Genomic DNA, 23,457 nt, shown 5'->3' with positions numbered 1-23,457 from the left:
CACTGCCCATTGTTCTCCAATGTCTAACATCTTCCAAGTGTGTCAGCTGGGAATTATTTATGTTCATCAACACTTATATACATAACATATAAAGATGAATTTCACATCCCATCTGTGTTATTGTGTCTTTTCTAATATAATGAAAACTACGCTTTGGCTAAATGTTGAATTCCAGGTGCTTATCAGCCAGCTAAAAAATCACCTAAAATACTTGTTGAAATGTTAACTCTGCACCTGGCATTAAACACTAAGATTACAGCTACTTGCTCACTTCTACCAAGGAATGTATTTTTTTAAGGGGAAGAAACACACATACTTACTGATTAACAGCTGTAAAGACAAAAAGGCACTTAATTAATCAGGATTAAAAAGTTACATTCATTAGGAACCATTATTTGTAAAAACTAACGTATGCTCCGGTTTATGCATTACCAAAGGGCATAATGCATAAAAAGAACGTCAAAAGGCGTTCACAAAACTGGTCCAAAACACATCTGGCTAACAAACTACTGCCAGGACAAAGATTATTGAAGCCAATAAAATTAAACAAAAATCAAAAGTTTTAGAGTATTTCGCAGAATCTCCTCGTTCGGGAAATGACACATGACCAAACAATGAAGATCCACAACATATTGCCTCATTTAAAATTTTAGATCATGCAGTGAATTTTAAAAAAAGACTAACCAGCCTTTATTTTATTTCCCACAGGGTTCCCAATTTTAAATGTTTATGCCTACACCAAACCTCTAGCTTCTTGTTTATTCTGACTCCACTCAACCAGGCAAAGTATCCTATAATAATTTTCAAAAGGTTATTCTAGGTTAGCTTAGGTCAGGATACATGAGAACACATGGAATAACATTCAATGTACAAAGTCAATTGCTAAAAGGTTAACAAATGCTATCATGCAACTGCAATCTATTTAATAACTGATCACTGATTTTGAATATAATAATTGACATGAACAGCTTTGTCTATTTTTTTTTGTTGATGCTGGGCCATATAAACACATCTATCATGAAGTTTATTGACGGATTGAATTGTCTGAGCTTTACAGGCCATATAGGGCAAGGGCATACAGGGCTATACCCAGTTCAGCAAGCACATGGCAAAACACTAGGGACTGGCCCTCAAGTGCTTTTTTAATTAAAAGTTTACCAACAAAGTGGGCCATTTCACAGGTAGACAGTATGCTACTGACACAACTGAATTAACAAGATGCCGCAGATTAGTTCCCTACATTTATGTCTTATACCCCTTCTCCTACAGAGTGTAAGCTCTTTTGGGCAAGGCCCTCTTTACTTTCTGTATCTGTTATCAACTTTTTTGCTTGTAATCTGTATGTTCAATGTATACACACCTTTAGGGTGGTGGCAGATGGGGAGATTTATTTGGCTGCAATAAAGATTGGCTACTGCGGGCGACTTATGTCCCCAAAATGCATTCCCACCATAAGCTTCGCTTTGGTTTTCCAAAGTTGCCTCACAAGGAAACTTCGGAAAACCGAAGCAACTCTTATGCCATCCTGCCGGCGATTCACATTTCAGGGAGATTAGTCTTCCGCAGTAGCGAAGATTAATCTCAGGGTACTAAATCTCCCTGTGTGCCACCACCATTAATTGTTCAGTGCTGTGGAATGTCACAGTTCCCCTTTAAACATAATTACCTATTGTATTCTGCTCCTCTGAAGAGATTTAATGGATTTCTCCACACTTTACAATCTGTAAGAGGAAATAAAAAGCTACTAATGCAAAAGTAAATGATTAGCATGTTCACTGCAATTATACAAGCCATATTCAAACACTGTATTAGCTTATCAATGTCTATCATTAATGGTATGAATGGTAAGGGAGGAGGAGCTGCTGCACAGAGCTTCCAATCTAAGTGGATGGGTAACTTAAGAAGGGTAACAAGTGCAGTGGTTGAAGCATTGCCTTATAAGTGCCAAGACTAAATTATGTGTTATACCAGGAAGACATGTTTAGTTTTGAAGAGTTTGAGAGAGCATTCTCTAAAAAGGGATTCAGGGGTGGACTCCCAGATATAAGGAGCAATAAAAAAAATAAATCTTTAAGGCAGGATACAGCAGTGGATCTAAATTAGTGGCCAAAACAATGGCACCTTTATAGCTTTTACAAATAACTCACAAAGACACACGGGACATTTTATCACCAATGATAAATCCTGGCTACTGCAGGAGACAAAACATCTCACTTCCTTCCGACCAGGAAAACAAACGGCGTGCCTACTTTCTTAAGTAGCACAAAGTTTACTTGTAAAGAAACATTGGGCAAGTTTCAGCCGCAAATGTTTCCCCACCAGCCCTTCACATGTTAGCCAATATGGTTTTACTGAATATTTATGCTGGAAATTATGCAAAAACGTGAGCATATTAAAGTCACAAGGCCAAAGGCTTAGTGGTTTTATATAGGTTATGAAACTTCAAAGTGATTTCTATGTTCATATTTATCACAGGGGGGCACGTTATATTTATATTCTAAAATACATATTTCATTAAACCGTAAAAAAGGCACCATCATTAAGCACCTACTATATTTTACTTTTTATTAATGGTTCCTGTGCATCATTATATAATACAGGAGGATGCACCAAATAAATAATTTTGAGATTCAGTTGAATCTTTCAGTGTCTGCTCCTGGTTAGCAATCTGAGTAATGGAGTTTCTGACTGAAAGTATAAGGCAAACTAGGTGGCTTCCCATGTGCAACCCTGCATTGGGCAGAGGTATCAGCGAATGGTGGTCACTCAGCAGATCAATAAAAATTAAGCCAAATACTGCAAAAAAGCACAGGGATTCAGTCAAAGCCCAACTGAATGCAGCTGGAATTGGCACATTTGTAGAATAAAGTGAAAGCTTTTTGTTAAATTTTTTTTAATAAATAGAGCATAGTTTAACTTTAAGGCTTTAAGGTCTCTGTGCTTCATTTACATCTATAATATTCTAGTAAAAACAATGTTTCAAACAGCAGAATGAATATAAAAGAAAAACATGGAACTAGACCGTACGGCTTGCTTAATATGTTCCTGTGACATTAATCAGCTCTTACAAATTGTTGGCAGGATACAAGGATTTTTTAAAAAAATCACTGGCGTTTTGTAAGTAACAAAATGAATCACTGCTCTTTACTACACACTCGTGATGCTTAGAGTTGAACAATGGAAACAGAACTGTGGGACTTCTCCTTTTTTGGATTTTTTTAGTTTAGAACTGGTAAGATTTATTAGTGTGTTCAATAATCCCACATGACAGTGATGGTGTAATTAAATGTTCCATTCACAAGCAGTATCTGTTCTGTATTCAAATGGGAATGAATAGGCTACTGATAATCACCTGATAAGGGCTGCCTGCTTGGCTCATTTTCTCCAATGCTAGGGAAGAAACCCACTGAGGATGATGTAGGTTCATTCCCTCCCATCAGTGGACGTAAATGGTTCACAGAAACCTGTTCAATGAAAGATGTGCCGTACTTCTTAAAATAGCACCATTCAAAAACCTGAATGGAGAGAACACAGAAACATTTAGTGTTTAGGATTTAATGATTAATTTAATGATTTTGTGAAAATATTCAAGATGCATGAATATAACTAAACATGTTCTTATAATTAGTGTCTTCATCTTAGTCAAACCTAATAGTGTAACAAAGTGAGCCTGCCCCCCCCCCCAGCTACACCCTGATTTCATGCTAATCTTGGATCGCCAGTGACTCCGCATCTTTGCCCTATTCTGGGGCCTCAACTCCCCCAGTCCTGCCTGCAGGTTGCAGAGTCTGCACCCTCTATAGTTTACTAATACACAGCACAAATAATAATAAAGCATTCTGTTTTTAACCTATAAGTAGACTGACACATACTAAATGATTTAATTGAACAGAAATGTTAGTAAATGAACCTCTGACAGTCATCCAGATTGTAAATCTATAATTCCTGATGTAAAAAAGAAGGCAAAACTAACCTTTTTCAGAAAGAAAACAGAATTAGTCAAGACAATTGCAGTAAATTGACTCATCTAAGCAAAAATAAAAATGATACATTTTTTAGAAAAAGCAAAAAAAACTTTTTTTCCCCTCAAACTATATTACTTTATATTAAATGGCATTGTTTTGAGGCAAACGAAAAGTGCTAACAATGTACACAACTCTGTCCTAGCCACAATGCCAGAAAAGTTATATGCGTTTTTCACCATTTTTTCCCACCAACAATAATGCATAATTTTTTCCATGCTTTTACATTTTCCTGAAACTAGCACCAATTTTTCTGGTCCCCCTTGTGTGCCACCGTTATGGAATTCCACTAGTCTCAATTCATGATCACAACTTCCCTGCCAACATGGCATTTGTCAAAATTGTGCAGGCATGGAAAGGATTTAAGGACAACTGCTCAGAAAACATACAGTACAAAACAAAGGTTACTTTAACTTGCTATTATTAAAGATACATTTGTGGTCATAGCAAAGTGGAATAATATGTGAAATCTTTTGTATGTATGGAATAAAACACATGGATACTTGAAATTACAAAGGGGTTCTGTGACTATAGAAATAGGTCCACACCAAGATTCCAAAGTACACAGAGGCCAAAACAGCCACCAATGGGCCCACTGCATAGTGACTGCCTATGCCATCTTACAGCAGCCCATTTGGCATTTTCCAGAATCTGCAGATTGCCAACCTGGCCTGATATAAAGGCACAAGGTGCTGGCTGAGAGCTATTGCCACTCATGAAACTTCAAGGTGATGTAATATTTTACAACTGGCGCAAGATTACCACAAGTGTACGAGCAGTAAAAAAATTCTGAGAAAATTTACTTCTTATGCACTCACCCTGTGTGTGCACATATACTAATACATGCACATGCATGTATAGAATCAGAGCTATGGAGTCTGGAGCAATTTTGTAGTGGGAGTCTCCAAAATTGTACAGACTCCTGTAAGTACAAGCACTGAAAATAATCAAATCAGATTTAAGAGCTTCTTTAAAGGGATACTGTCATGGGAAAAAACATTTATTTCAAAATGAATCAGTCATAAGTGCTGCTCCAGCAGAATTCTGCACTGAAATCCATTTCTCAAAAGAATAAACTGATTTTTTTTTATATTCAATTTTGAAATTGGACATGGGGCTATACATTTTGTCAATTTCCCAGCTGCTGTTTTCTATTTGTTTTTGGTTTATGTAGTTTAACTTTGATTTAGTTTTAGAGTTACCAAAGTATATGGTTTCTATTTTTGAGCTTTGCAGTGATCAAATGCCTTGTATGTGGTGTACGTAAAGTGATAGTGACGCTAAAAAACAACTTTTTAAAATATGAACGTACATTAAAAAGGTAACTATAGGTCATGTTGATCGTTTTTTGCGGAGAGGGTTGTTTTTGTAAGTAATTGTTATTTGAAGTTCCTAAACCTGACTGTTTTGCCAACCAGTCAGTTAAAGTTTCTAATGCTAACTTCTGCTGCACAAATATGGCAGTCCCTTCATAGGCGAGCACAAGGAGTCAGATGGGTAATGTAAAAACTTTGAGCAAATAATTTATGGAAAAAAGTACCAAACAAAGCCAATACTATGATAGATAAAAATGGTTTAATTTCTGGTTTCAGTATCTCTAACTTCTTTCAATCAACATGGAAAATACATTAGTATATGAAAAGAAAGGCTGCAACACAAAATGAAAGGGGTTTAAAGTAGTTAATATAAAAAAATACTATTAGCATGCACTGGTAAATCCTGTGTATTTACTGCAGAAAGAATACTTTAGTTTATATAATTAAGCTGCTGTGTAGCAATGGGGGCGGCCATTCAAGCTGGAAAAAAGGCACAGGTTGCATTGCACATAACAGATAAGCTCGGTCCAATACAATGGTGTTTATATGTTATCTGCTATGTAACCTGTGCCTTTTGTCCTTTTTCCAGTATGAATGGCCGCCCCCATAACTTAAAAATAGTAAATAGGTTTTTGTGAGAGAAATGTGCCAAATGTTCTCCTAGTGTAAATTTTGTGTATTTTGCCTATAGAATTGTAGTAAAGAAAAGTTTTTAGTGTATTTTTTACAATGCATAATTTGTCGGAGATTAGAGGAGAAGGTGACATATATATTCACATGCAAAAGTGGCTGCTCTATCTTTGTAATGGCAGTTCACAAGACTGAACGTGGAAAAATGTCTTGTGGCAAAAATTCATGCTTGTGCTCTTAGTAAATCGGATATTTTGCTTGGAGAAAAGATGTGAATAATCACCAATGAGAAGAGAGTGTTGTGAAGGTAATGTGAAGGTAATTCACCACAACTTGTTGTATTCATATTTTAGTAAGTGGTCCGTGGTGAAATTTTTGGTGATAATACTCAAAATTTAAACTTTCACCCCTTTAGTAAACATGCCAATAGTATCAAAGTCTGTGAAGTGTTCCTTGTTCCCTGTGGATAAAACCAATGGACAAGGAGAGTAGCACTCTGGCTGTTCAGTGTTTATACGGCCAATGAGCAACTCTCATATAAATACATATATACAGTAATATGTAAACGCATTGGAACCCCTCTTACTTCTTTGGAATTTTGTTTAACATTGGCTAAGCTTTCAAAGTAGCAACTTCCTTTTAATATGTAACATGCCTTATGGAAACAGTAGTATTTCAGCAGTGACAAAATCTATTGGATTAACAGAAAACATGCAATATGCATCATAACAAAATTAGACAGGTGCATACATTTAGGCACCAGAGATATTGCATCAATACTTAGTGGAGCCTCCTTTTGCAAATGTAAGCCTCTAGATGCCTCCTATAGGCTTTAAAGAGTGTCTTGATTCTGGATGGTGGTATTTTTGACCATTCGTCCATACAAAATCTCTCCAGTTCATTTAAATTTGATGGCTGCTGAGCATGGACAGCCTGCTTCAAATCACCCCATAGATTTTCGATGATATTCAAGTCGGGGATTGTGACGGCCATTCCAGAATATTGTACTTCTCCCTCTGCATAAATGCCTTTGTAGATTTACAAGTGTGTTTAGGGTCATTGTCTTGTTGGAATACCCAACCCCGGGGTAACTTCAACTTTGCGATTGATGCTTGAACATAATCCTGAAGAATTTGTGGATATTGGGTTGAATTCATCCGACCCTCGACTTTAACAAGGGCCTGAACTAACCACACAGCCCCACAGCATGATGGAACCTCCACCAAATTTGACAGTAGGTAGCAAGTGTTATTCTTGGAATGCGGTGTTCTTCTTCTTTTTGTTATTACCAAATAACTAAATTTGTCTCATCAGTCCAAAGCACTTTGTTACAAAATGACTGTGGCTTGTCTAAAAGAGCTTTAGCATACAACAAGTGACTCTGTTTGTGGTGTGAGGGCAGAAAGGGCTTATTTCTCATCAGCCTGCCATATAGATGTTCTTTGTGCAATATGGGATGAATTGTAGAACGATGTACAGATACACCATCTGCGGCAAGATGTTCTTGCAGGTCTTTGGAGGTGATCTTTAGGTTGTCTGTAACCATTCTCACAATCCTCCGCATATGACGCTTTTGTATTTTTCTTGGCCTGCCAGACCTGGGTTTTACAGCAACTGTACCTGTGGCCTTTCATTTACTGATTACATTCCTTACAGTGGAAGCTGACAGTTTAAACCTCTGATATAGCTTTTTGTAGCCTTAGCCTAAACCATGATACTGTACAAACTTTGTTTTCAGATCTTTTAAGTGTTGCTTTGAGGATCCCATACTGTCACTCTTCAGAAGAGAGTCAAACAGAGGCACAACTTGCAATTGGCCACCTTAAATACCTTTTCTCATGATTGGACACACCTGACTATGAAGTGCAAGACTTAACGAGCTAAGCCAACCAATGTGGTGTTGCCAGTAATCAGTACTGAGCAGTTACATGCATTCAAATAAGCAAAATTACAAGGGTGCCCAAATTTTTGCACAGCAAGTTTCACATTTGATTTAATTTCATACAACTGAATACTGCTTCACTAAAAATCTTTGTTCAGAAAACACCCCAGTACTCAGATGTTCCTGGGAAATGAAAGACATACCACTATCTTTTTTGTTGAAAGTGAAGTAAATTATTATGCAGGCTGAGAGGGGTTCCCAAACTTGAACTCCGGAATCATTTGGGAAATATTTGTGTGAATACCGAACCAAATCGGAATCCTAATTTGCATATGCAAATTAGGGGTGGGAAGGGGAAAACATTTTTACATCCTTGTTTTGTGACAAAAAGTTACCCAGTTTCCCTCCCGCCCCTAAATTCAGATTCGGTTCGGCCGGGCAGAAGGATTCAGTCGAATCCAAATCCTGCTGAAAAAGGCCAAATCCTGGACGAATCCCGAACCGAATCCTGGATTAGGTGTATTCATAATATATGCACACATAGGTATGGGACCTGTTAATCAGAATGCTCGAAACCTTGGGTTTTCCAGCTAACTGTAATTTGGATCTTCATAACTTAAAGCAGGGATCCCCAACCTTTAGAACCCGTGAGCAACATTCAGAATTAAAAGGAGTTGGGGAGCAACACTAGCATGAAAAATGTTCCTGGGGTGCCAAATAAGTGTTGTGATTGGCCATTTAGTAGCCCCTATGTGGATTGCCAACCTACATTGAGGCTCCGTTTGGCAGCACACCTGATTTTTATGCAGCCAAGACTTGCCTCCAAGCCTGGAATTCAAAAATAAGCTCCTGCTTTGAGGCCACTGGAAGCAAAATCCAAGGGGTTGGAGAGCAACCTGTTGCTCACGAGCTACTGGTTGGGATCACTGCCTTAAAGGAACAATTCAGCGTGAAAATAAAAACTGTGTAAAAAGATAGGCTGTGCAAAATAAAAAATGTTTCTAATATAGTTAGTTAAGCAAAAATGTAATGTATAAAGGCTGGAGTGGCTGGATGTCTAACATAATAGCCAGAACACTACTTCCTGCTTTTCAGCTCTATAACTCTGAGCTAGTCAGCGACTTGAAGGAGGGCCACATGGTACATATCTGTTAAGTGAGTTTGCAATTGATTGTCAGCATTCAGTTCAGATTCAAAACAAAAGCAACAGATATAACCCATGTGCCCCCCCCCCCTCAAGTCTCTGATTGGTTACTGCCTGGTAACCAGGGTAAGCAGTCAGTGTAAACCATGAGAGCTGAAAAGCAGGAAGTCGTGTTCTGGCTATTATGTTAGACATCCAGTCACTACAGCAGTTATACATTACATCTTTGCCTAACTAACTATATTCTACTACTCTACTAGAAAAACATTTAACTATTGACTAAACCCAATAGGTTGGTTTTGCTTCTAATAAGGATTAATTATATCTTAATTTGCATGAAGTACAAAGTACTGATTTAGTATTACAGAGAAAAATGTAATCATTTTTAAAAATTTGTATTATTTGAATAAAATGGAGACTATGGGAGACGGTCATCCCATAATTCTGAGCTTTCTGCATAATGGGATTCCAGATAACGGAAAATAATATAATAAATAAGTAAGCAAAATGCTAGGTTACTTTGGAAGAACCAAGTTAAAATAAACTTAAAATAAGGGGATGTAAAATGGGGGTTCTACTCTACTTTAGTAATAGTAATCCTAGGGGTAATCCTAAATAGAAAATTGCCATTTTAAAAATTAAGGGCCGCCCCCTGGGATCGTACGATTCACTGTGCAAACAAACATACCAAACCAACCATACTTGTTAGGTCACATGAGCCAATTAACAGACAGAGTTGTGCCTGTTCCTGTTACAGTTGTAGTATTTCTGGTCAGGGGATCTCTGAGGCAGCACACAGACCATCACGAATTGGTGGTTCAAGACAAGAGATGTAAAAGGGCAAGATTTACTTAAATATATAGACCAGTTTGGTAACATTCTTTAATATGCCACTTAATATGATGTAAACTATCTAATGCATGGGTGTCCAACCTTTTGGCTTCCCTGGGCCACATTGGAAGAAGAAAAATGTTTTGGGGCCACACTCGAAATACACACAAACACTAACTTTTGATTTATTTTATTGAAAAAGAAGGTATCATAAACCTAGTGGGATTTTTGACATTTTGTTTTGAGAAAATAATGTATCTATATCTGGTTGAATGGAAGTAGTTGCAATTCTCAGTGAATTCTCAAGGTGCTCATCAGATAATTCGGTTCTAATTTTACTCTGACTGTGTTCATTCTTGAAAAAACTTGCTCACAAATGTAGGCGCTGCATATATCCCTAGCATAGCGGGCGATGCCACTGAAGAATGCTTACCTGCCTTTGTAAGTAACCAAACGCTTGTTAACTGCTTGTCCTGCTCTAGGAAGTCACACACCCCATGTAAAATTTAAAGCACACAATTAGCGACCGCATACATACGCTCTTTGTGCGTGACATTGCAACATGACGTTTGCTTGATTGGTGGAAGTTCAAGCTGGGCTGCATTCATATCCATCCTCGGCCGCAGGTTGGACACCCCTGATCTATTGCTTAAAGGACCAGTAACATCAGAAATTTTTTATAAAAAATTCGTTAGTATACATCGAAAAATAAACACCAACACAAATTAAACTTTTAAATTGCAAGTCTTTATTAAAAAATAACTTAGCTGCCCCATCTTGCCGGCAGAGCAGAGCGGCCAGGAGAGAAAGCCAGGGAGGAGGAATCAACTGCTGCAGAATGGATGGTCGCCCCTTCGCCTTTTCTCAAGAAGAACGGAAGTGGAGTTTCAGTAAGTTTTTTTTTTTTAATAAAGACTTGCAATTTAAAAGTTTAATTTGTGTTGGTGTTTATTTTTCAATGTATACTAACAAAGTTTTAAAAAAATTTTTTTGATGTTACTGGTCCTTTAAGTGTTCATTTCGGGGGTATGGTTGCTATAAGATAGAATAGGCTCTGTTATTTATAAACCACTAAACCCTACTCTTTTGATAACTGCAAGCCTATTAAACAACTGTTCACTCGTTAAGGCAAACAATGAATTCTCAAAGGTTTCCTTCTTGATACTATTGAAAAAGCAGTATTTCTTAACATTTGTAGAGAAAGGGCTCCACCTAGGGGAAGTACATGAAAAAACACCACAAAGGCATCTGAGCCAAAATGCCATAAAACTATCTTGTTTTGTTTTGAAGCACCATGTAGATCATTTACCTAACTTCAGTGCAACAAAGAAATATTGATTAGCCTTTTCCCCAATCACTGAATTCTGCACATTTTTACCACAAAAAGCCTGGACTAGATTCCAGGTGGTAATCCTTTAGGTCAGGACGCCATTAATTTGAGCCTTGTTTAACATGCACAGTCCTTGAATGCCTGGCATATGGCAGGTTTCCAGTAAGATAACTAATTTGCAAAAGCATTTGCAGCTGAACTGATACAATCTATGACATTAAAGGGGACCCGTCACCCAAAAAAAACACTCCAAATCCTAATTTATCACATTAGTCAAGCAAAATTAATTTTAATTACACTATATAAATTATTTATGTCTGGGTGACAGGTCCACTTTAAGGCATCACTTGGGTAGCAACTTTTGAAAGAAGACCCAGTTTTCCAAACAAATGACTCCACCAAAAATATATTTATTTGCATAATTTAATAAAACGTGCTACATTCTAATTATATTGCTTTTGTTTTAGACATGGTTAGTTAAGGCCTCTATCATGAAATGATTCAACTGTGAATGCTTCCCAATTTGCCTCTATTTACATACATTATTAAAGGGGTTCTCTACCCAAAAACTATTTTTGTATGATTAAAAGGAAATAAGTGTGTGAGTGTGCGTGTATATGTATGTGTGAGTTTGGAGAGCCAGCAGTACTGAGAATGTAAGCAGACACATTGTTTTTTTAATCGCAAAAATATTTTGAAATAACAGATTGGACCTATTATCAAGATCTGTAATTTGGAACTTCATACTTTAAATCTACTAAAAAATAATTTAAGCATTAAATAAACCCAACAGGGATTAACAGTTCCTTAGTTTGTATCAAGTAAAATGTACTGTTTTACTATTACAGAGAAAAAGAAATCATTTTTTTTAAATGGAATTATTTGATTAAAATGGAATCAGAGATTTCCTTCCCATAATTCTGAGCTTTCTGGATGACAGATCCTATACCTGTATTACCATGAGCAAAATCATTTTCCTTTCTAGATGGCCCTTTCACGTATTCTGTCCATGTGTGGTTACTGGGGTCTTTCAATGATGCAAAGCAGGAGAAATCTTTCATAGTAGGTAAACTTCACAAGAAACTCAAAAATGTACTTGTCAGACACCCTATAGCTGCAGCTAGGTTTTGCTATGGAAGATTGTGATCTAAAATGTCAAGAGATGTAGAAGATGTTTCCCTATTGATCTTTTAGAATCACCAAAATGCGGATGTACATTGCTTTTCAAATAACCCCTTTAATGAAACTCAAGGATTCTGCACATCAGGGCCAGTGTTGATGCGTGGGAGGCATAAGAATGTGAAAATAACTATAAATTTAAATATTAAAAAAGTCAAAAACTATAGAGAGAAACTGAAAAAGCCTTTGTTCCTGGTGCACTATCTGAAAACAACTGATCTGGAAAAAAAAAAAAGTGTTTGAAAGGTGAACAACCCCTTTATGTCAACATGTCTTTTTTAGCTGTATTATTGTACATTAAGCCAGAATATAATTATAAAAGTAGGGATGCACCGAATCCAGGATTCGGTTCTGGATTTGGCCTTTTTCAGCAGGATTCGGATTCGGCCAAATCCTTCTGCCCAGCCTAACCTGAATCCTAATGCAAATTAGAAGTGGGGAGGGAAATCTCATGACTTTGTCACAAAACAAGGAAGTAAAAAATGTTTTCCCCTTCCCACCCCTAATTTGCATATGCATGGTATTCGGCCGAATACAAAATAGTGGAATCAATGCATCCCTATTATAAAGATATAAATATATTACCTCAACTAGCAGTTAGACAGGTTAAAATAGAGTTAAAAGGTTGAACTTGATGGATGTGTGTCTTTTTTCAACCTATGTTACATAGCTGCACAATCTGACAAATAAAGATCTGCAATTGGAAAGTAAAAATATATTGCAACACTTTCCACTATATATCAGACTCTGCAAGCCCACGGGTTAGAAGCAATTGCTCAGCTGTTATCAAAAATGGGCCCATGACATTGGAGAACTTGATCTCGATAAATGGACAAAAGTTCTTAGACACTTACTACACTCTACAATATCAGCTAGGGATAAATTAATCCAGGTAAAATATGTGCATCGAACCTACATGACCTCCGGAACTGTTACCAGGGATATTACTTGTACACGTGGCTGTGGACACCCGGGTACCTGGATACATATGGTCTGGACTTGCCCTAAACTCGTGGATTATTGGATACAAATTTTTGCATTCATACCAGAAGTAATGGTACTCGTAATACCAAGTTTTGTGAAATCGGTGGAAAGCAGAACTCTAGTTCAACTTCTATTATATTAGGCAAAAAAACGAATCATCTTAAAATAGAACAGGCCAGACATACCAACATTAGAGGCCTCGAACGAACTAGTAAACAAGGCTTTGCCGTTCTATAAAGCTTTCCAGAGAGGGTGTTCATAGACATATGGATGATGTGTGTGCTCAACCCTGATACCAACAGCCCTCATTTATTTTTTATTAAAAAAAATGCTGTGTGTTGACAGAGCAATCTGATTTATAAATTGTTTTGGATTCTCGTCCACCCCCCCCCATAATTTTCTCTCTTCCTTTTGCTTCTTTTTTTTTTTATTTAAGTGTTAATTTATATTAATGCTTATCTATTGCAAAAAAAATCAATAAAAATAAGTTTAAAAAAAAAAATTATCATTTCTGTGTGAGGCTATTACATGGTAGTAGCTCAGAGACCAATTTATTTTATCTGATTTTCTCAGTAATATATTTACATATTTAGTATTTAGTAGGGATGCACCGAATCCAGGATTCGGTTCGGGATTCGGCCTTCTTATGCCCGGCCGAACCAAATCTGAATTCTAAATTGCATATGCAAATTGTGTCACTTTTTGTCACAAAACAAGGAAGTAAAAAATGTTTTCCCCTTCCCACCCCTAATTAGGATTCGGTTCGGTATTAGGCCGAATCTTTAACTAAGGATTCGGGGGTTCAGCCGAATCGGTGCATCCCTAGTATTTAGTGGCACTGTCTTGAGTCAAATGCTTAGGAAACTCTTTCACAAGCTTTAAAGGAATACTGATACATTTGTAACACTGATGTTATGCCATCCTCAAGATATATATACTATTGCTAAGCAGTAAATGTATTTATGCCAATATTCTTTTAATAGTTCAACTATTAAATACAAGTAACTATATAGAAATCAAGACACTTAAAGCTCTATAACTACTTCATATAAAAACATTTTCATAGGAAACAAAGGAACCATGGGACAGGATGCAAAGTGTAGAAACATGCTGCTGTGCATGGCTTTTTCTGCCCTTAAATGAGGCTTTAAACTGCATATGGCATCTCTACGAAGGCAAGTAATTCATGATATACAGTATTTAACCATAATATTACAACCGATAAAACTAACTTATTGCCATATCAACAAGTAAGGCAGCCAGTTTTAGGTTGTATAAGTTGTATACTTGTCAGTTCCTTTGTTCTAGCATATGGATGTGTATTTAAATTGCTATTTGTGAATGGCAAAGCTGTGATATATGTATGACAAAGCATTTCAGTATGTGAGTGGGAGTAAGAATCTCGTTCCATATGAGTGCATCTGGGTATTTGTATGAAAAAGCTGTCACATTTGAATGCCTCAGGCTGGAACACTGTGTGCATCTGCATAATTTCAGTTTGTCAAATTTTGACCATGTGAAATTAATCAGTATGTTTTCTTTATGTTTAAATGTTTATCAAAATACAGTTGCATGGGTGTTTTCTTCCTTAAAAAGGTGTAAGCTTTAGGCAAATATTTTCACCGTATTTATAGAGAGACTTATGGAGTGCCTGTGTGTGTACAACTTATACCCTGAAAGGCTTGCATACCAGCTCATTAAAAACACAGTGGGGCTCATTTCTCAACACTGGGCAAATTTGCCCATGGGCAGTTACCTATAGCAACAAATCAGTAAGTAGATTTTAAAAGCCAGCTGCAAGTAGAATGAATGCAGCAATTTGATTGGTTGCCATGGGTAACTGCCCATGGGCAAATTTGCTCAGTGTTGATAAATGACCGTATGTAAAGAAATCTTTTACAGCCAGGAAGGGCTAAAAAGGAGTTGGGGAGAAAAAAATATATTTAAAATTCACAATGTGCCTTTAAAACCTTCCACAACCTTGGCCTTTTTTTACATGAGCCGCTAGGACTGTATTTTAACATTATAAGTATTATATGTGCATATGTAATGCAGCACCACCCCATTAGCACATACTGTAAAACAGAAAAATAGCGGGATGTGGAATGTGAATTTGTATAAACAATTCAATTAATATCTAACAAGTATTTTTTGCTTAATATATGAGTCAAATAAATAGCACATGAAAAATGGAATTTAAAGGGGATGTAAAGTCAAACAATAATGAATTTACCTCTTCTCCACTGAAAAAGAAGCACCTTTACAATATACTTCATTTGGGAAATCAGTGCCAGTTTTATAAAATAATCAATCTTCTGCAGATCAATTCACTTTAGTCTCTTCTACCTCTGGAAGTTGCCTGTAGAAATTTTTTGACAGACGGCAGCAGCCAGAGTAGTGGGAAACTATTAGAGCTGCTCTGCAGGGCAGGGGTTGCTCACAGAGGTTAGCCTCAATAATAAACACATAAATAACAGCCCCGCTCTGCTTTACTGTAGTTCAGAATGCAGAGCAGCGCTGATGTGCTTCACACAACTTCCACCAGTCGTCTAAGACAGCTTCCAGAGAGAGAGAGTGAATTGAGCTGCAGAAGATTGCTTATTTTATAAAAATGGCACTGAATTCCTAAATAAAGTATTCCTTTTTAGCGGAGAATAGGTAAATGCAATATAAATTTTTACTTTACTTTAATTAACTCAATACTCACAAGTATCAGTCCCGATATAACAGATGAGGTTCCGGTCAAAGCAACATAAAACTTCGGAGTCAACGTGTTGATGAAGACCACCACTAAAAACAAAAAGAAGCTTTATTAGCAGAGCTAACAGAACTTAAAAAAAAAGCAGCCAAACGTGGTAACTTTATTTGACTTTATGGTTATATTTTTGAAACACAACCAAGCCCCTGCTTTGAACTACCACTACCTATTTCAAGCCAATATGGTTGGTATTTTCATTCATCAGATTGCAGTTAAAAAATTATCCTTTCATGTGAGATATGCACAGGCAGCTAAACATTTTTTGACTTCCCTGTTTGTGTGATGAAAAGTCACGTGATTTTTTGGATTTGGTTAGGCCAGGCACTTGGATTTGTCAGAATCTGAATCCTGCTGAAAGAGGCAGAATTTTGGCCAAATCCTGCATCCCTAATATCTTTCCCCTGTCTACCAAGTAAAAAACAAGTGCAGATTTCAACAAAAGCAAATGTGATTGTGCCAAAATAGGTGCAAATGCACATACTGACACCATTTGTTAAAGGTACTTGTGTCCAAATATACTTTTTGCTAAGTATCAATGTGCCCATTCTGCCTCTTTTGCTAAATTGTGTGCAAGTGTTCCTATTGATTCTGGGCAGGTAGTGACAATAGGCACTGCAGACTTGCGGCAAACGTGTCACCAAGCAAAAGCTTAATGCCATGGACTAGAAGTGACATAGTCCTGACTCTGAAAAGTTGCACCTAATTAGCTACCCTGTAAACCATTTTGGTTGACATTAGGGGGGATATGTTGCATTATGGGTAAAAACATCTGGTTATTTGTGTCTGAAATTACACATTGCACTTGCGCTCACAAATTAGCCCTTGCATGTCTCTATTGCAAAGCAGAGAACTGCTACAGCAGAGGAGAATTTTAGAACAGAGAGCTTCCAGGTAAGATGTGTATTGGTCCTTTAGCCTGGTCCTTTAGCCTGATTCAGCATCTTATCTGCCAGTGTGTGGGGGCTGCCGACCGGTCGCCCTGATCGATATCAGGCCTAAAATCGGCCTGATATTGATCGGGCAGGTTTGAATTTTCCTATGATCAAGGATCGTTCAGATTAATCCAATATCGCCCTGCTGTTATTGGGCATATCGAGGAAATATTCGCTTATTTTTGGCGACCTTGCCAAATGAGCGGATCTTATCATGTATGGTCCCCTTTAGCAACCATTTACAGGAAAGTAACAGATAATAAATAATTGTCAGTGACCAGGCATCCTGTATGCCAATACCTTGCGTGTGTGAGCATATGAGCCATAAAATGTAACATATAATACAACCCAAAGTTCTAGGGGTGCTAGCTTTTTCTCCCTTAATAACAATAGCACAGGTGCCAACTAGGGTTGCCATCTCTTGCAAAAAAAAATAAACAAGAGGTTAGGATGATCACATCAGCGGCAGAGCAGATACATATGGGGGTGTGGTCCTGACATTTATGGTCGTGTTTGTGCCTTGTGTGGTCAGGGTGATGACATCAGAGGTGGTTTTGGGCCAGATTATTGTTTGGCTTTCACAAGGCTGAAACCCAAATAAACAGCTGTGATCTGAACAACCCTAAGAAAAAACAAACTGTTTGGGTAAAAAGTAAACAGGTGGCAACCCTATTGCCAACCCTAATTGCAATGCCTGTGTTTACAAATATGCAGGGCCATCAGGGAATGCAGGGGTACTGCAGTCAGGAGCCCAAGTCAGCCTGGGCACCAAGATCGCTAAACATATAATGTTTGGGTCGTGATGGGGGTGTAGCTTGCAGATTAATGTGTGCTATGGTGGGTGGATTGTGGGCAGCTTTTGATATAATTGGCATGACTGCCTGTAAATTTTTTTCAATGTGGCATCAATCTTAATGCCAGCATGGCCCTCTTCCCACAAGCCCAAGTGACCAATCGGTTCAAGGGGTGGTTCACTTCACCTAAGTGAGTTCACCTGGTTCACCCTTTAGTGTGTTATAGAATGGGCAATTATAAACTACTTTTGAATTGGTTTTCATTATATGCATTCTTCAGACTTTTTTGCTGCTTTCACTGTTCACGGTCACTGATCCCATCTAAAAAACAAATGCTCCATAAGGCTACAAACGTATTGTTATTGCTACTTTTTATTAATCATCTTTCTATTAAGACCATCTCCAATTTCATGTGGTCTCTTATTCAAATCAGTGCATGCTTGATAGGGTAATTTGGACCATGGCAACCAGATTGCTGAAACTACAAAATGGAGAGCTGCTGAATAAAAAGAAAAATAACTCAAAAATCACAAATAATAAAATGAAAATCAACTGCAAATGATCTCAAAATATGCCTCTCTACATCATACTAAAAATTAACTCATAAATGAACAACCCCTTTAATAAAAAGGGTCGCTAAATACACTATAGGTTCTTGCAAATGCACCCACCAGACTTATGTAAATCAGCAATTGCAAGCATGGCTGATCAGTTTTCAACATGACAGATCTGCCAGAGACTTTATCTAAAGTAAACACTACAGATTTGCACAGATAAACCAACCACACATAGTTACTGGGGGTACCTAAGGCGACATGAAACAGAAATAAATTTGTATTGCTACGCAGCAGGGCTGGAGCCCAGCTGGAACGCATACATTCTAGGACGCAGGAAGTCCCCGTTGCTATGCAACAGCTCCATTAGCGCGGCCTAGTACCGCACCGTACTGTACTCACCGGACGCCAAATTCTCGTAAAGACGAAGGGGTACTCGGAAGTGATAAAGCGTCACCAGCGAGATTACCATGAAGAATACCCAAGCGTATGCCCAGCAGCGAGATACCCAACCTCTCAATCGGCTCAAGAGCGTTGTACTAGAAAAACCGGAGTTATCAGAGTCTGCCATTTTAATTGTTTATCTTTTCAAGACAGCCAATCCTAAAGGCGTGGCCAACCTCATGGAAAATGGGTGGGGATTGTATGTGGGTGTGACTACAGTAGTATGCCATTTCACTGGTACAAATACGTCTAGCTGTTGCAGAAAGTTGAGGGTAGACGCGGCTTTTACTATTTCGGCGCGGTAAACCTATTGAATCTGAAGCGCTGCATGCGATTGGCTCACCAAAAAAAAAGCCTCAGGAGGTAAATAGGCACGCCCTCCGCTTGTCTTTAGCGAGTTACAGATTAGAATTTTTAAACTACACCCACTTTCTGCCCACACCCCTAAATGTCATAAAAATTTTATGGAAACACAACCCAGATGGACCAGTATACTTTTATATATAAAATTTATAATGAGCACAATGAAGCCAAGATGTGCCAATATAATCCCTAAGTAAAATGGATAGGGGATCAGTGGATAGACTTATAGTATTACTTGCACTTGCTGAAGCAAAATACCAGTAAAAGGTAAGACAGGGCCCCCTGTATCAGTATACAGCACTGGCAAATGCAGACAGGCAAGGCAAGTGCAGAAGCATATTGCTTTGTGGCATAAAATTAACCTCTAAGACTAACTACTATTTTTACCCTAAATTAACTCCTCTCCTAAATGAGCCTTTTTTCCTCCTTTCATTCTCTGTACCCTAATATTTTGCACTTTCCCCTCTTCTTGCAAGTCATTCCCCTTCTCAATTTGTAATTTTAAATTCTTTTATCTGCCCATATGCCATTGTCATACCAATAGTTGGAAAATATAAAGAGGGACAAACATTTTGACCAGACCCATTTTGTGGCCACACCCCCTAAATACCACATCCATTTTACAAAATGTTGCAGGCTATGTAAAGTACACATTTCTGGGAGTTTGAGGGTCAGATTTTATGTGTTATTACAGTTTTGCTAATGAAGGAGAAATGCCCTTTAAGGTGTAAGTCACAGTTTCCACAAGAGACCTGTTTATCTTAAATTGTTACAATTGATATCTTTACTTATCTTAAATTGTTTCAAATGTATCTAAGTGCAGCTGCCACGTATTCTGGGCTCTCTGACAAATGTCTATTATTTAATTAAGTTTTAGAAATGTTTTACCTTTTTTTGGCTGTTCAGTGCTGGAGATCAAAGAGAGACTTTTCATTAGCAATCCAGGACTGCGGGTTGAGTTGTCAAAATTGGGACCGTCCTGCAAAAAAACAGGACAGTTGGGAGGTATGCATTGTCTCCAATTTCTAACTTCCCACCTATGTGGTATTCTTTCAGGTAGCCCCTAAGAGGGTTTTGGGCAGCTAAGCGTTGGACCTGTTTTACAATTAAGATGGGGATTGTTTCCCATTTCAGGTTAAAGTATTTCCCTGACAGTTCAGTGACTGGCAAGGGGCTTCAGGATTCCCTAGTCTTTAAAAGGGGAATTCACCACATGTTTCTGTCTCAGTTGCTGGAGGAGTGTGAGGTGGAGTTAGGCCTAAGTAGATGAATAAGTGCCAGAAAAGCTTTGTAATAGCTATAGGAGTAAGTAAGAGGCAAGTTAGTAGAGCAGGCAGAGGCTTCAACAAGGAGGCCAAGAAGGGTTAACACCTCAGTACTACCTCAGAGATTGTGTACCATTCAAAAAAATTAAACAGTTATCATTTTGTTTCAAGAACCACTAGTGCTTAAGTTATTTGAGAGATCAGTGTTTTTTTATGAAAATTTTTTTTTCTTCTAATAGTATGTACCATTAGATAATATTGCAATGCAGTTTCAAGAAGCACAATTTATTTGAGATCAGCTTTGTGTGTGTGATTCGGTGTGGTTAACCCTTCCTCCACAAGTACAGAAAGAGCCCACCTTAATAGCATGTTAACACATGCTCTACTGGGAGAAGGTAAGTGGCGTGTTAACCACATACAGTCATACATTTCAGGCTACATAAATCCAATGAATGGACAGAGCTGTGTATTTTGCAATTATACTTCATGTTAGAGTTTAAACCTGTATTTTTGTCCAGGGAATGATACAGGGAAAATTACAAAATGTTGTAGAAAGATAATAATGAAGTAAAAGAGAACTTTTTATATGTACTTGTACATGTATATGACATGTACTTTCTGATGTGCATATGACTCTCCCAACTAAAAAGTACTCGCATAACATTGTGGGGCTATATAAATTAATAAAATGGCAATGATGATCAGCGACAGATTACATTTCTGTGTCCTGCCCTTGCTCCACCCAAATCTCAACTTTACTCTGCCTAGGTCTTTCTTTCGCCTGACAACTTTAAGATCCTGTGGATGACAGACCTGGACAGGGCCTATAGGGGTCCTTTACTGATGATGAAGAATATGATGTGACAGCTGAAACTTACAGAATTATAGCAGTATACGTCTATATCTATAGTATATATATATATATATATATATATATATATATATATATATATATATATATATATATATATATATATATATATATATATATATATAGTCACTGCATACTAGTGATATGCAGGTCAGGAGAAACTCAACCTGCACCCAACCCAAACACACAAAATGTTTCCATTGTAGGACCTGCACCCAACCTGTCCCAGGTCATTTCGCTCTGCACTCTACTTTTGTGAACCAGTGGTTCCAAGAGACAGAATCTTCGGGAGCAGTGGAGGAATGTACTTTTCCATTACTTTTCCCACACCTGCATCTCTTAAGTTGAGAAACCACTGCTTCAGGCTGAATTATAGTTACTTAAAGGTGACCCGTCACCCAAAAAAATTATTCATAATTCTATTTTATCACATCGGTCAAGCAAAATGAACTTTAATTGCACTGAATTCATAATTACAGCAAGCAGGCAGGAGCCATTTTGTGGACACTGTTATTAAGACAAGCCTTGCATCAGCTCAGAATCTTGTTTGTGAACCAGAATGATGTCCACCCCCATGCACTGGTTACACAATTAAACGGTTAAGAGAACGGGGGCATGTGGGGAGAGCAGCGATTTCTAGGAAGTGCTGAATGGAAAGTGAAAGTAATTGTCTGCCCTGCCTCTATGCCCAAGGCATACAGGAGGGGCAGACAATATTTGATTGACAGCTGAGATGTTTAAATGAGCTTACAACAGCTATGAATGCTTTAATAAAAAATAGAAATTGGATTTCATGTTTAATTTGAAAAGGACTTTTATAATACAGCTTTTTGTGTCTGGGTGACAGGTCCACTTTAAGCGTTACAGTTATATGATCAATATATGATCAATTAGCATGTGGGCTGAATGGAATAGATAACATCAGTGTCGGACTGGCCCGGCGGGACACCGGGAAAATACCCGGTGGGCCCCGACCCTTAATGGGCCTCCGCCGGGCCAGACACCTCTCCAGATATCTTTAAAAAAGTTTCCCTCCCGCAGCGCCGATCAGCGCAGCGCCTTCTGCGCATGCGCCAGGCGCCTTCACGCTGGTGCGCCAAGCGGCGCCTTTGTGTGCGCGCGCTCAGCGCGTCGCAGTAGGGGTTGGGGGGCGGGTCGAAAGGGGCCCTGGACAGTAGTCCCTGTGGGCCCCGGGCCCCCCAGTCCGACCCTGGATAACATAATAGATACTTGCGCTCCCTGTAAGAGCCCTAAGACAGTTGGCCTTTTTATTTTTGTTACTTTATAATTTATTTAGCAGCTCTCCAATTTGGAATCTCAGAAGCATCTGATTACTACATAGATAACAGCTGGCTGCTGAAATTCTGTTAAATTATGAGTCAGAGCCAGGAGAACGGATGAAATAAACAATCAGAGAAATACAGCTTTCAATTGAAATTAGATTTACTAATAACTTAAACCAGTGAAAATATTGCAGGTTGCATAGAATTGCATTTTCTTTCATTATGCAGTAGTTTACGTTTTGCCGTGCTTGACTACATTCAAACCTATTGTTTCTCTTTGGGATTTAATTTAGAACTGCAGAAACTTGAAATTGTATGTACAAAAAGTGAAGTTGAACATTCAGGAAGTCTAATAACCTCCTTGTGGTGTTTAGCGGAAGCAGAGCCTAAAGCAACCATTTTCACAATAGCTTGCAGAGTGGAAATGTATCAAACCTTGTATCAAATCATTTATAATACAATGAAAATATGAATTCACTGGGGTTGCCAATATGTTAGGGCCATGGCACACAGAGCATTGGCTTTTGGGGTTATTATGATTATTAGCCTGTGTTTTTTGTGCAGGCTGAGAGAAATGGATCCTCTGGCTTCCCAGCTTCATTGATCATCACTGAAAAGTGCATAGCCTGCTTTCGTGCAGGCTCATTGAGCGGAGCAGAGGTTGACCTAAAATCACGAAAGCCTTCATTTTTGGGCTAACTTCCAACTTTTGGGCTAACTTCTGTGCCTGCATGGTATTAACCTTTTGGAAATATATTTCATAGACTGTACCTTCCCTGCTTGCTTGAAGTTTTTGAGAAAAATGTCTACATTGGTCTCAAAGGCAGACCCCATACCTCCCAACTGTTCCATTTTCTGCGGTACAGTCCAGATTT

General features: G+C 38.1%; 1 protein-coding gene across 3 annotated transcripts in view; it reads right to left on the bottom strand.

The window, feature by feature from the left end:
• Positions 1–19,128, bottom strand: part of LOC108708176 (suppressor of tumorigenicity 7 protein homolog) — an 84,623-nt gene extending 65,495 nt beyond the window's left edge. Inside the window, exons 1-4 of one of the 3 annotated variants that reach the window (XM_018246605.2) lie at positions 18,759–19,128; positions 16,026–16,108; positions 3,353–3,515; positions 1,667–1,721 (exon numbers count right to left, since the gene is read on the bottom strand). In XM_018246605.2, coding sequence (XP_018102094.1) covers positions 1,667–1,721; positions 3,353–3,515; positions 16,026–16,108; positions 18,759–18,927 — 470 coding nt within the window. In that variant the 5' untranslated portion in view covers positions 18,928–19,128. Of the gene's footprint in view, positions 1–1,666; positions 1,722–3,352; positions 3,516–16,025; positions 16,109–18,758 lie in introns of those variants that run through there. The other 2 variants (XM_018246603.2, XM_018246606.2) reach the window with 2 other exon arrangements.
• Between the last annotated feature and the right edge of the window lie 4,329 nt (positions 19,129–23,457).

Source organism: Xenopus laevis, chromosome 2L, assembly GCF_017654675.1.
Source record: "Xenopus laevis strain J_2021 chromosome 2L, Xenopus_laevis_v10.1, whole genome shotgun sequence".
NCBI lineage: Eukaryota > Metazoa > Chordata > Amphibia > Anura > Pipidae > Xenopus > Xenopus laevis.
The sequence above is the reverse complement of the archived record's forward strand: the minus strand, read 5'-3'. Positions and strand labels throughout refer to the sequence as shown.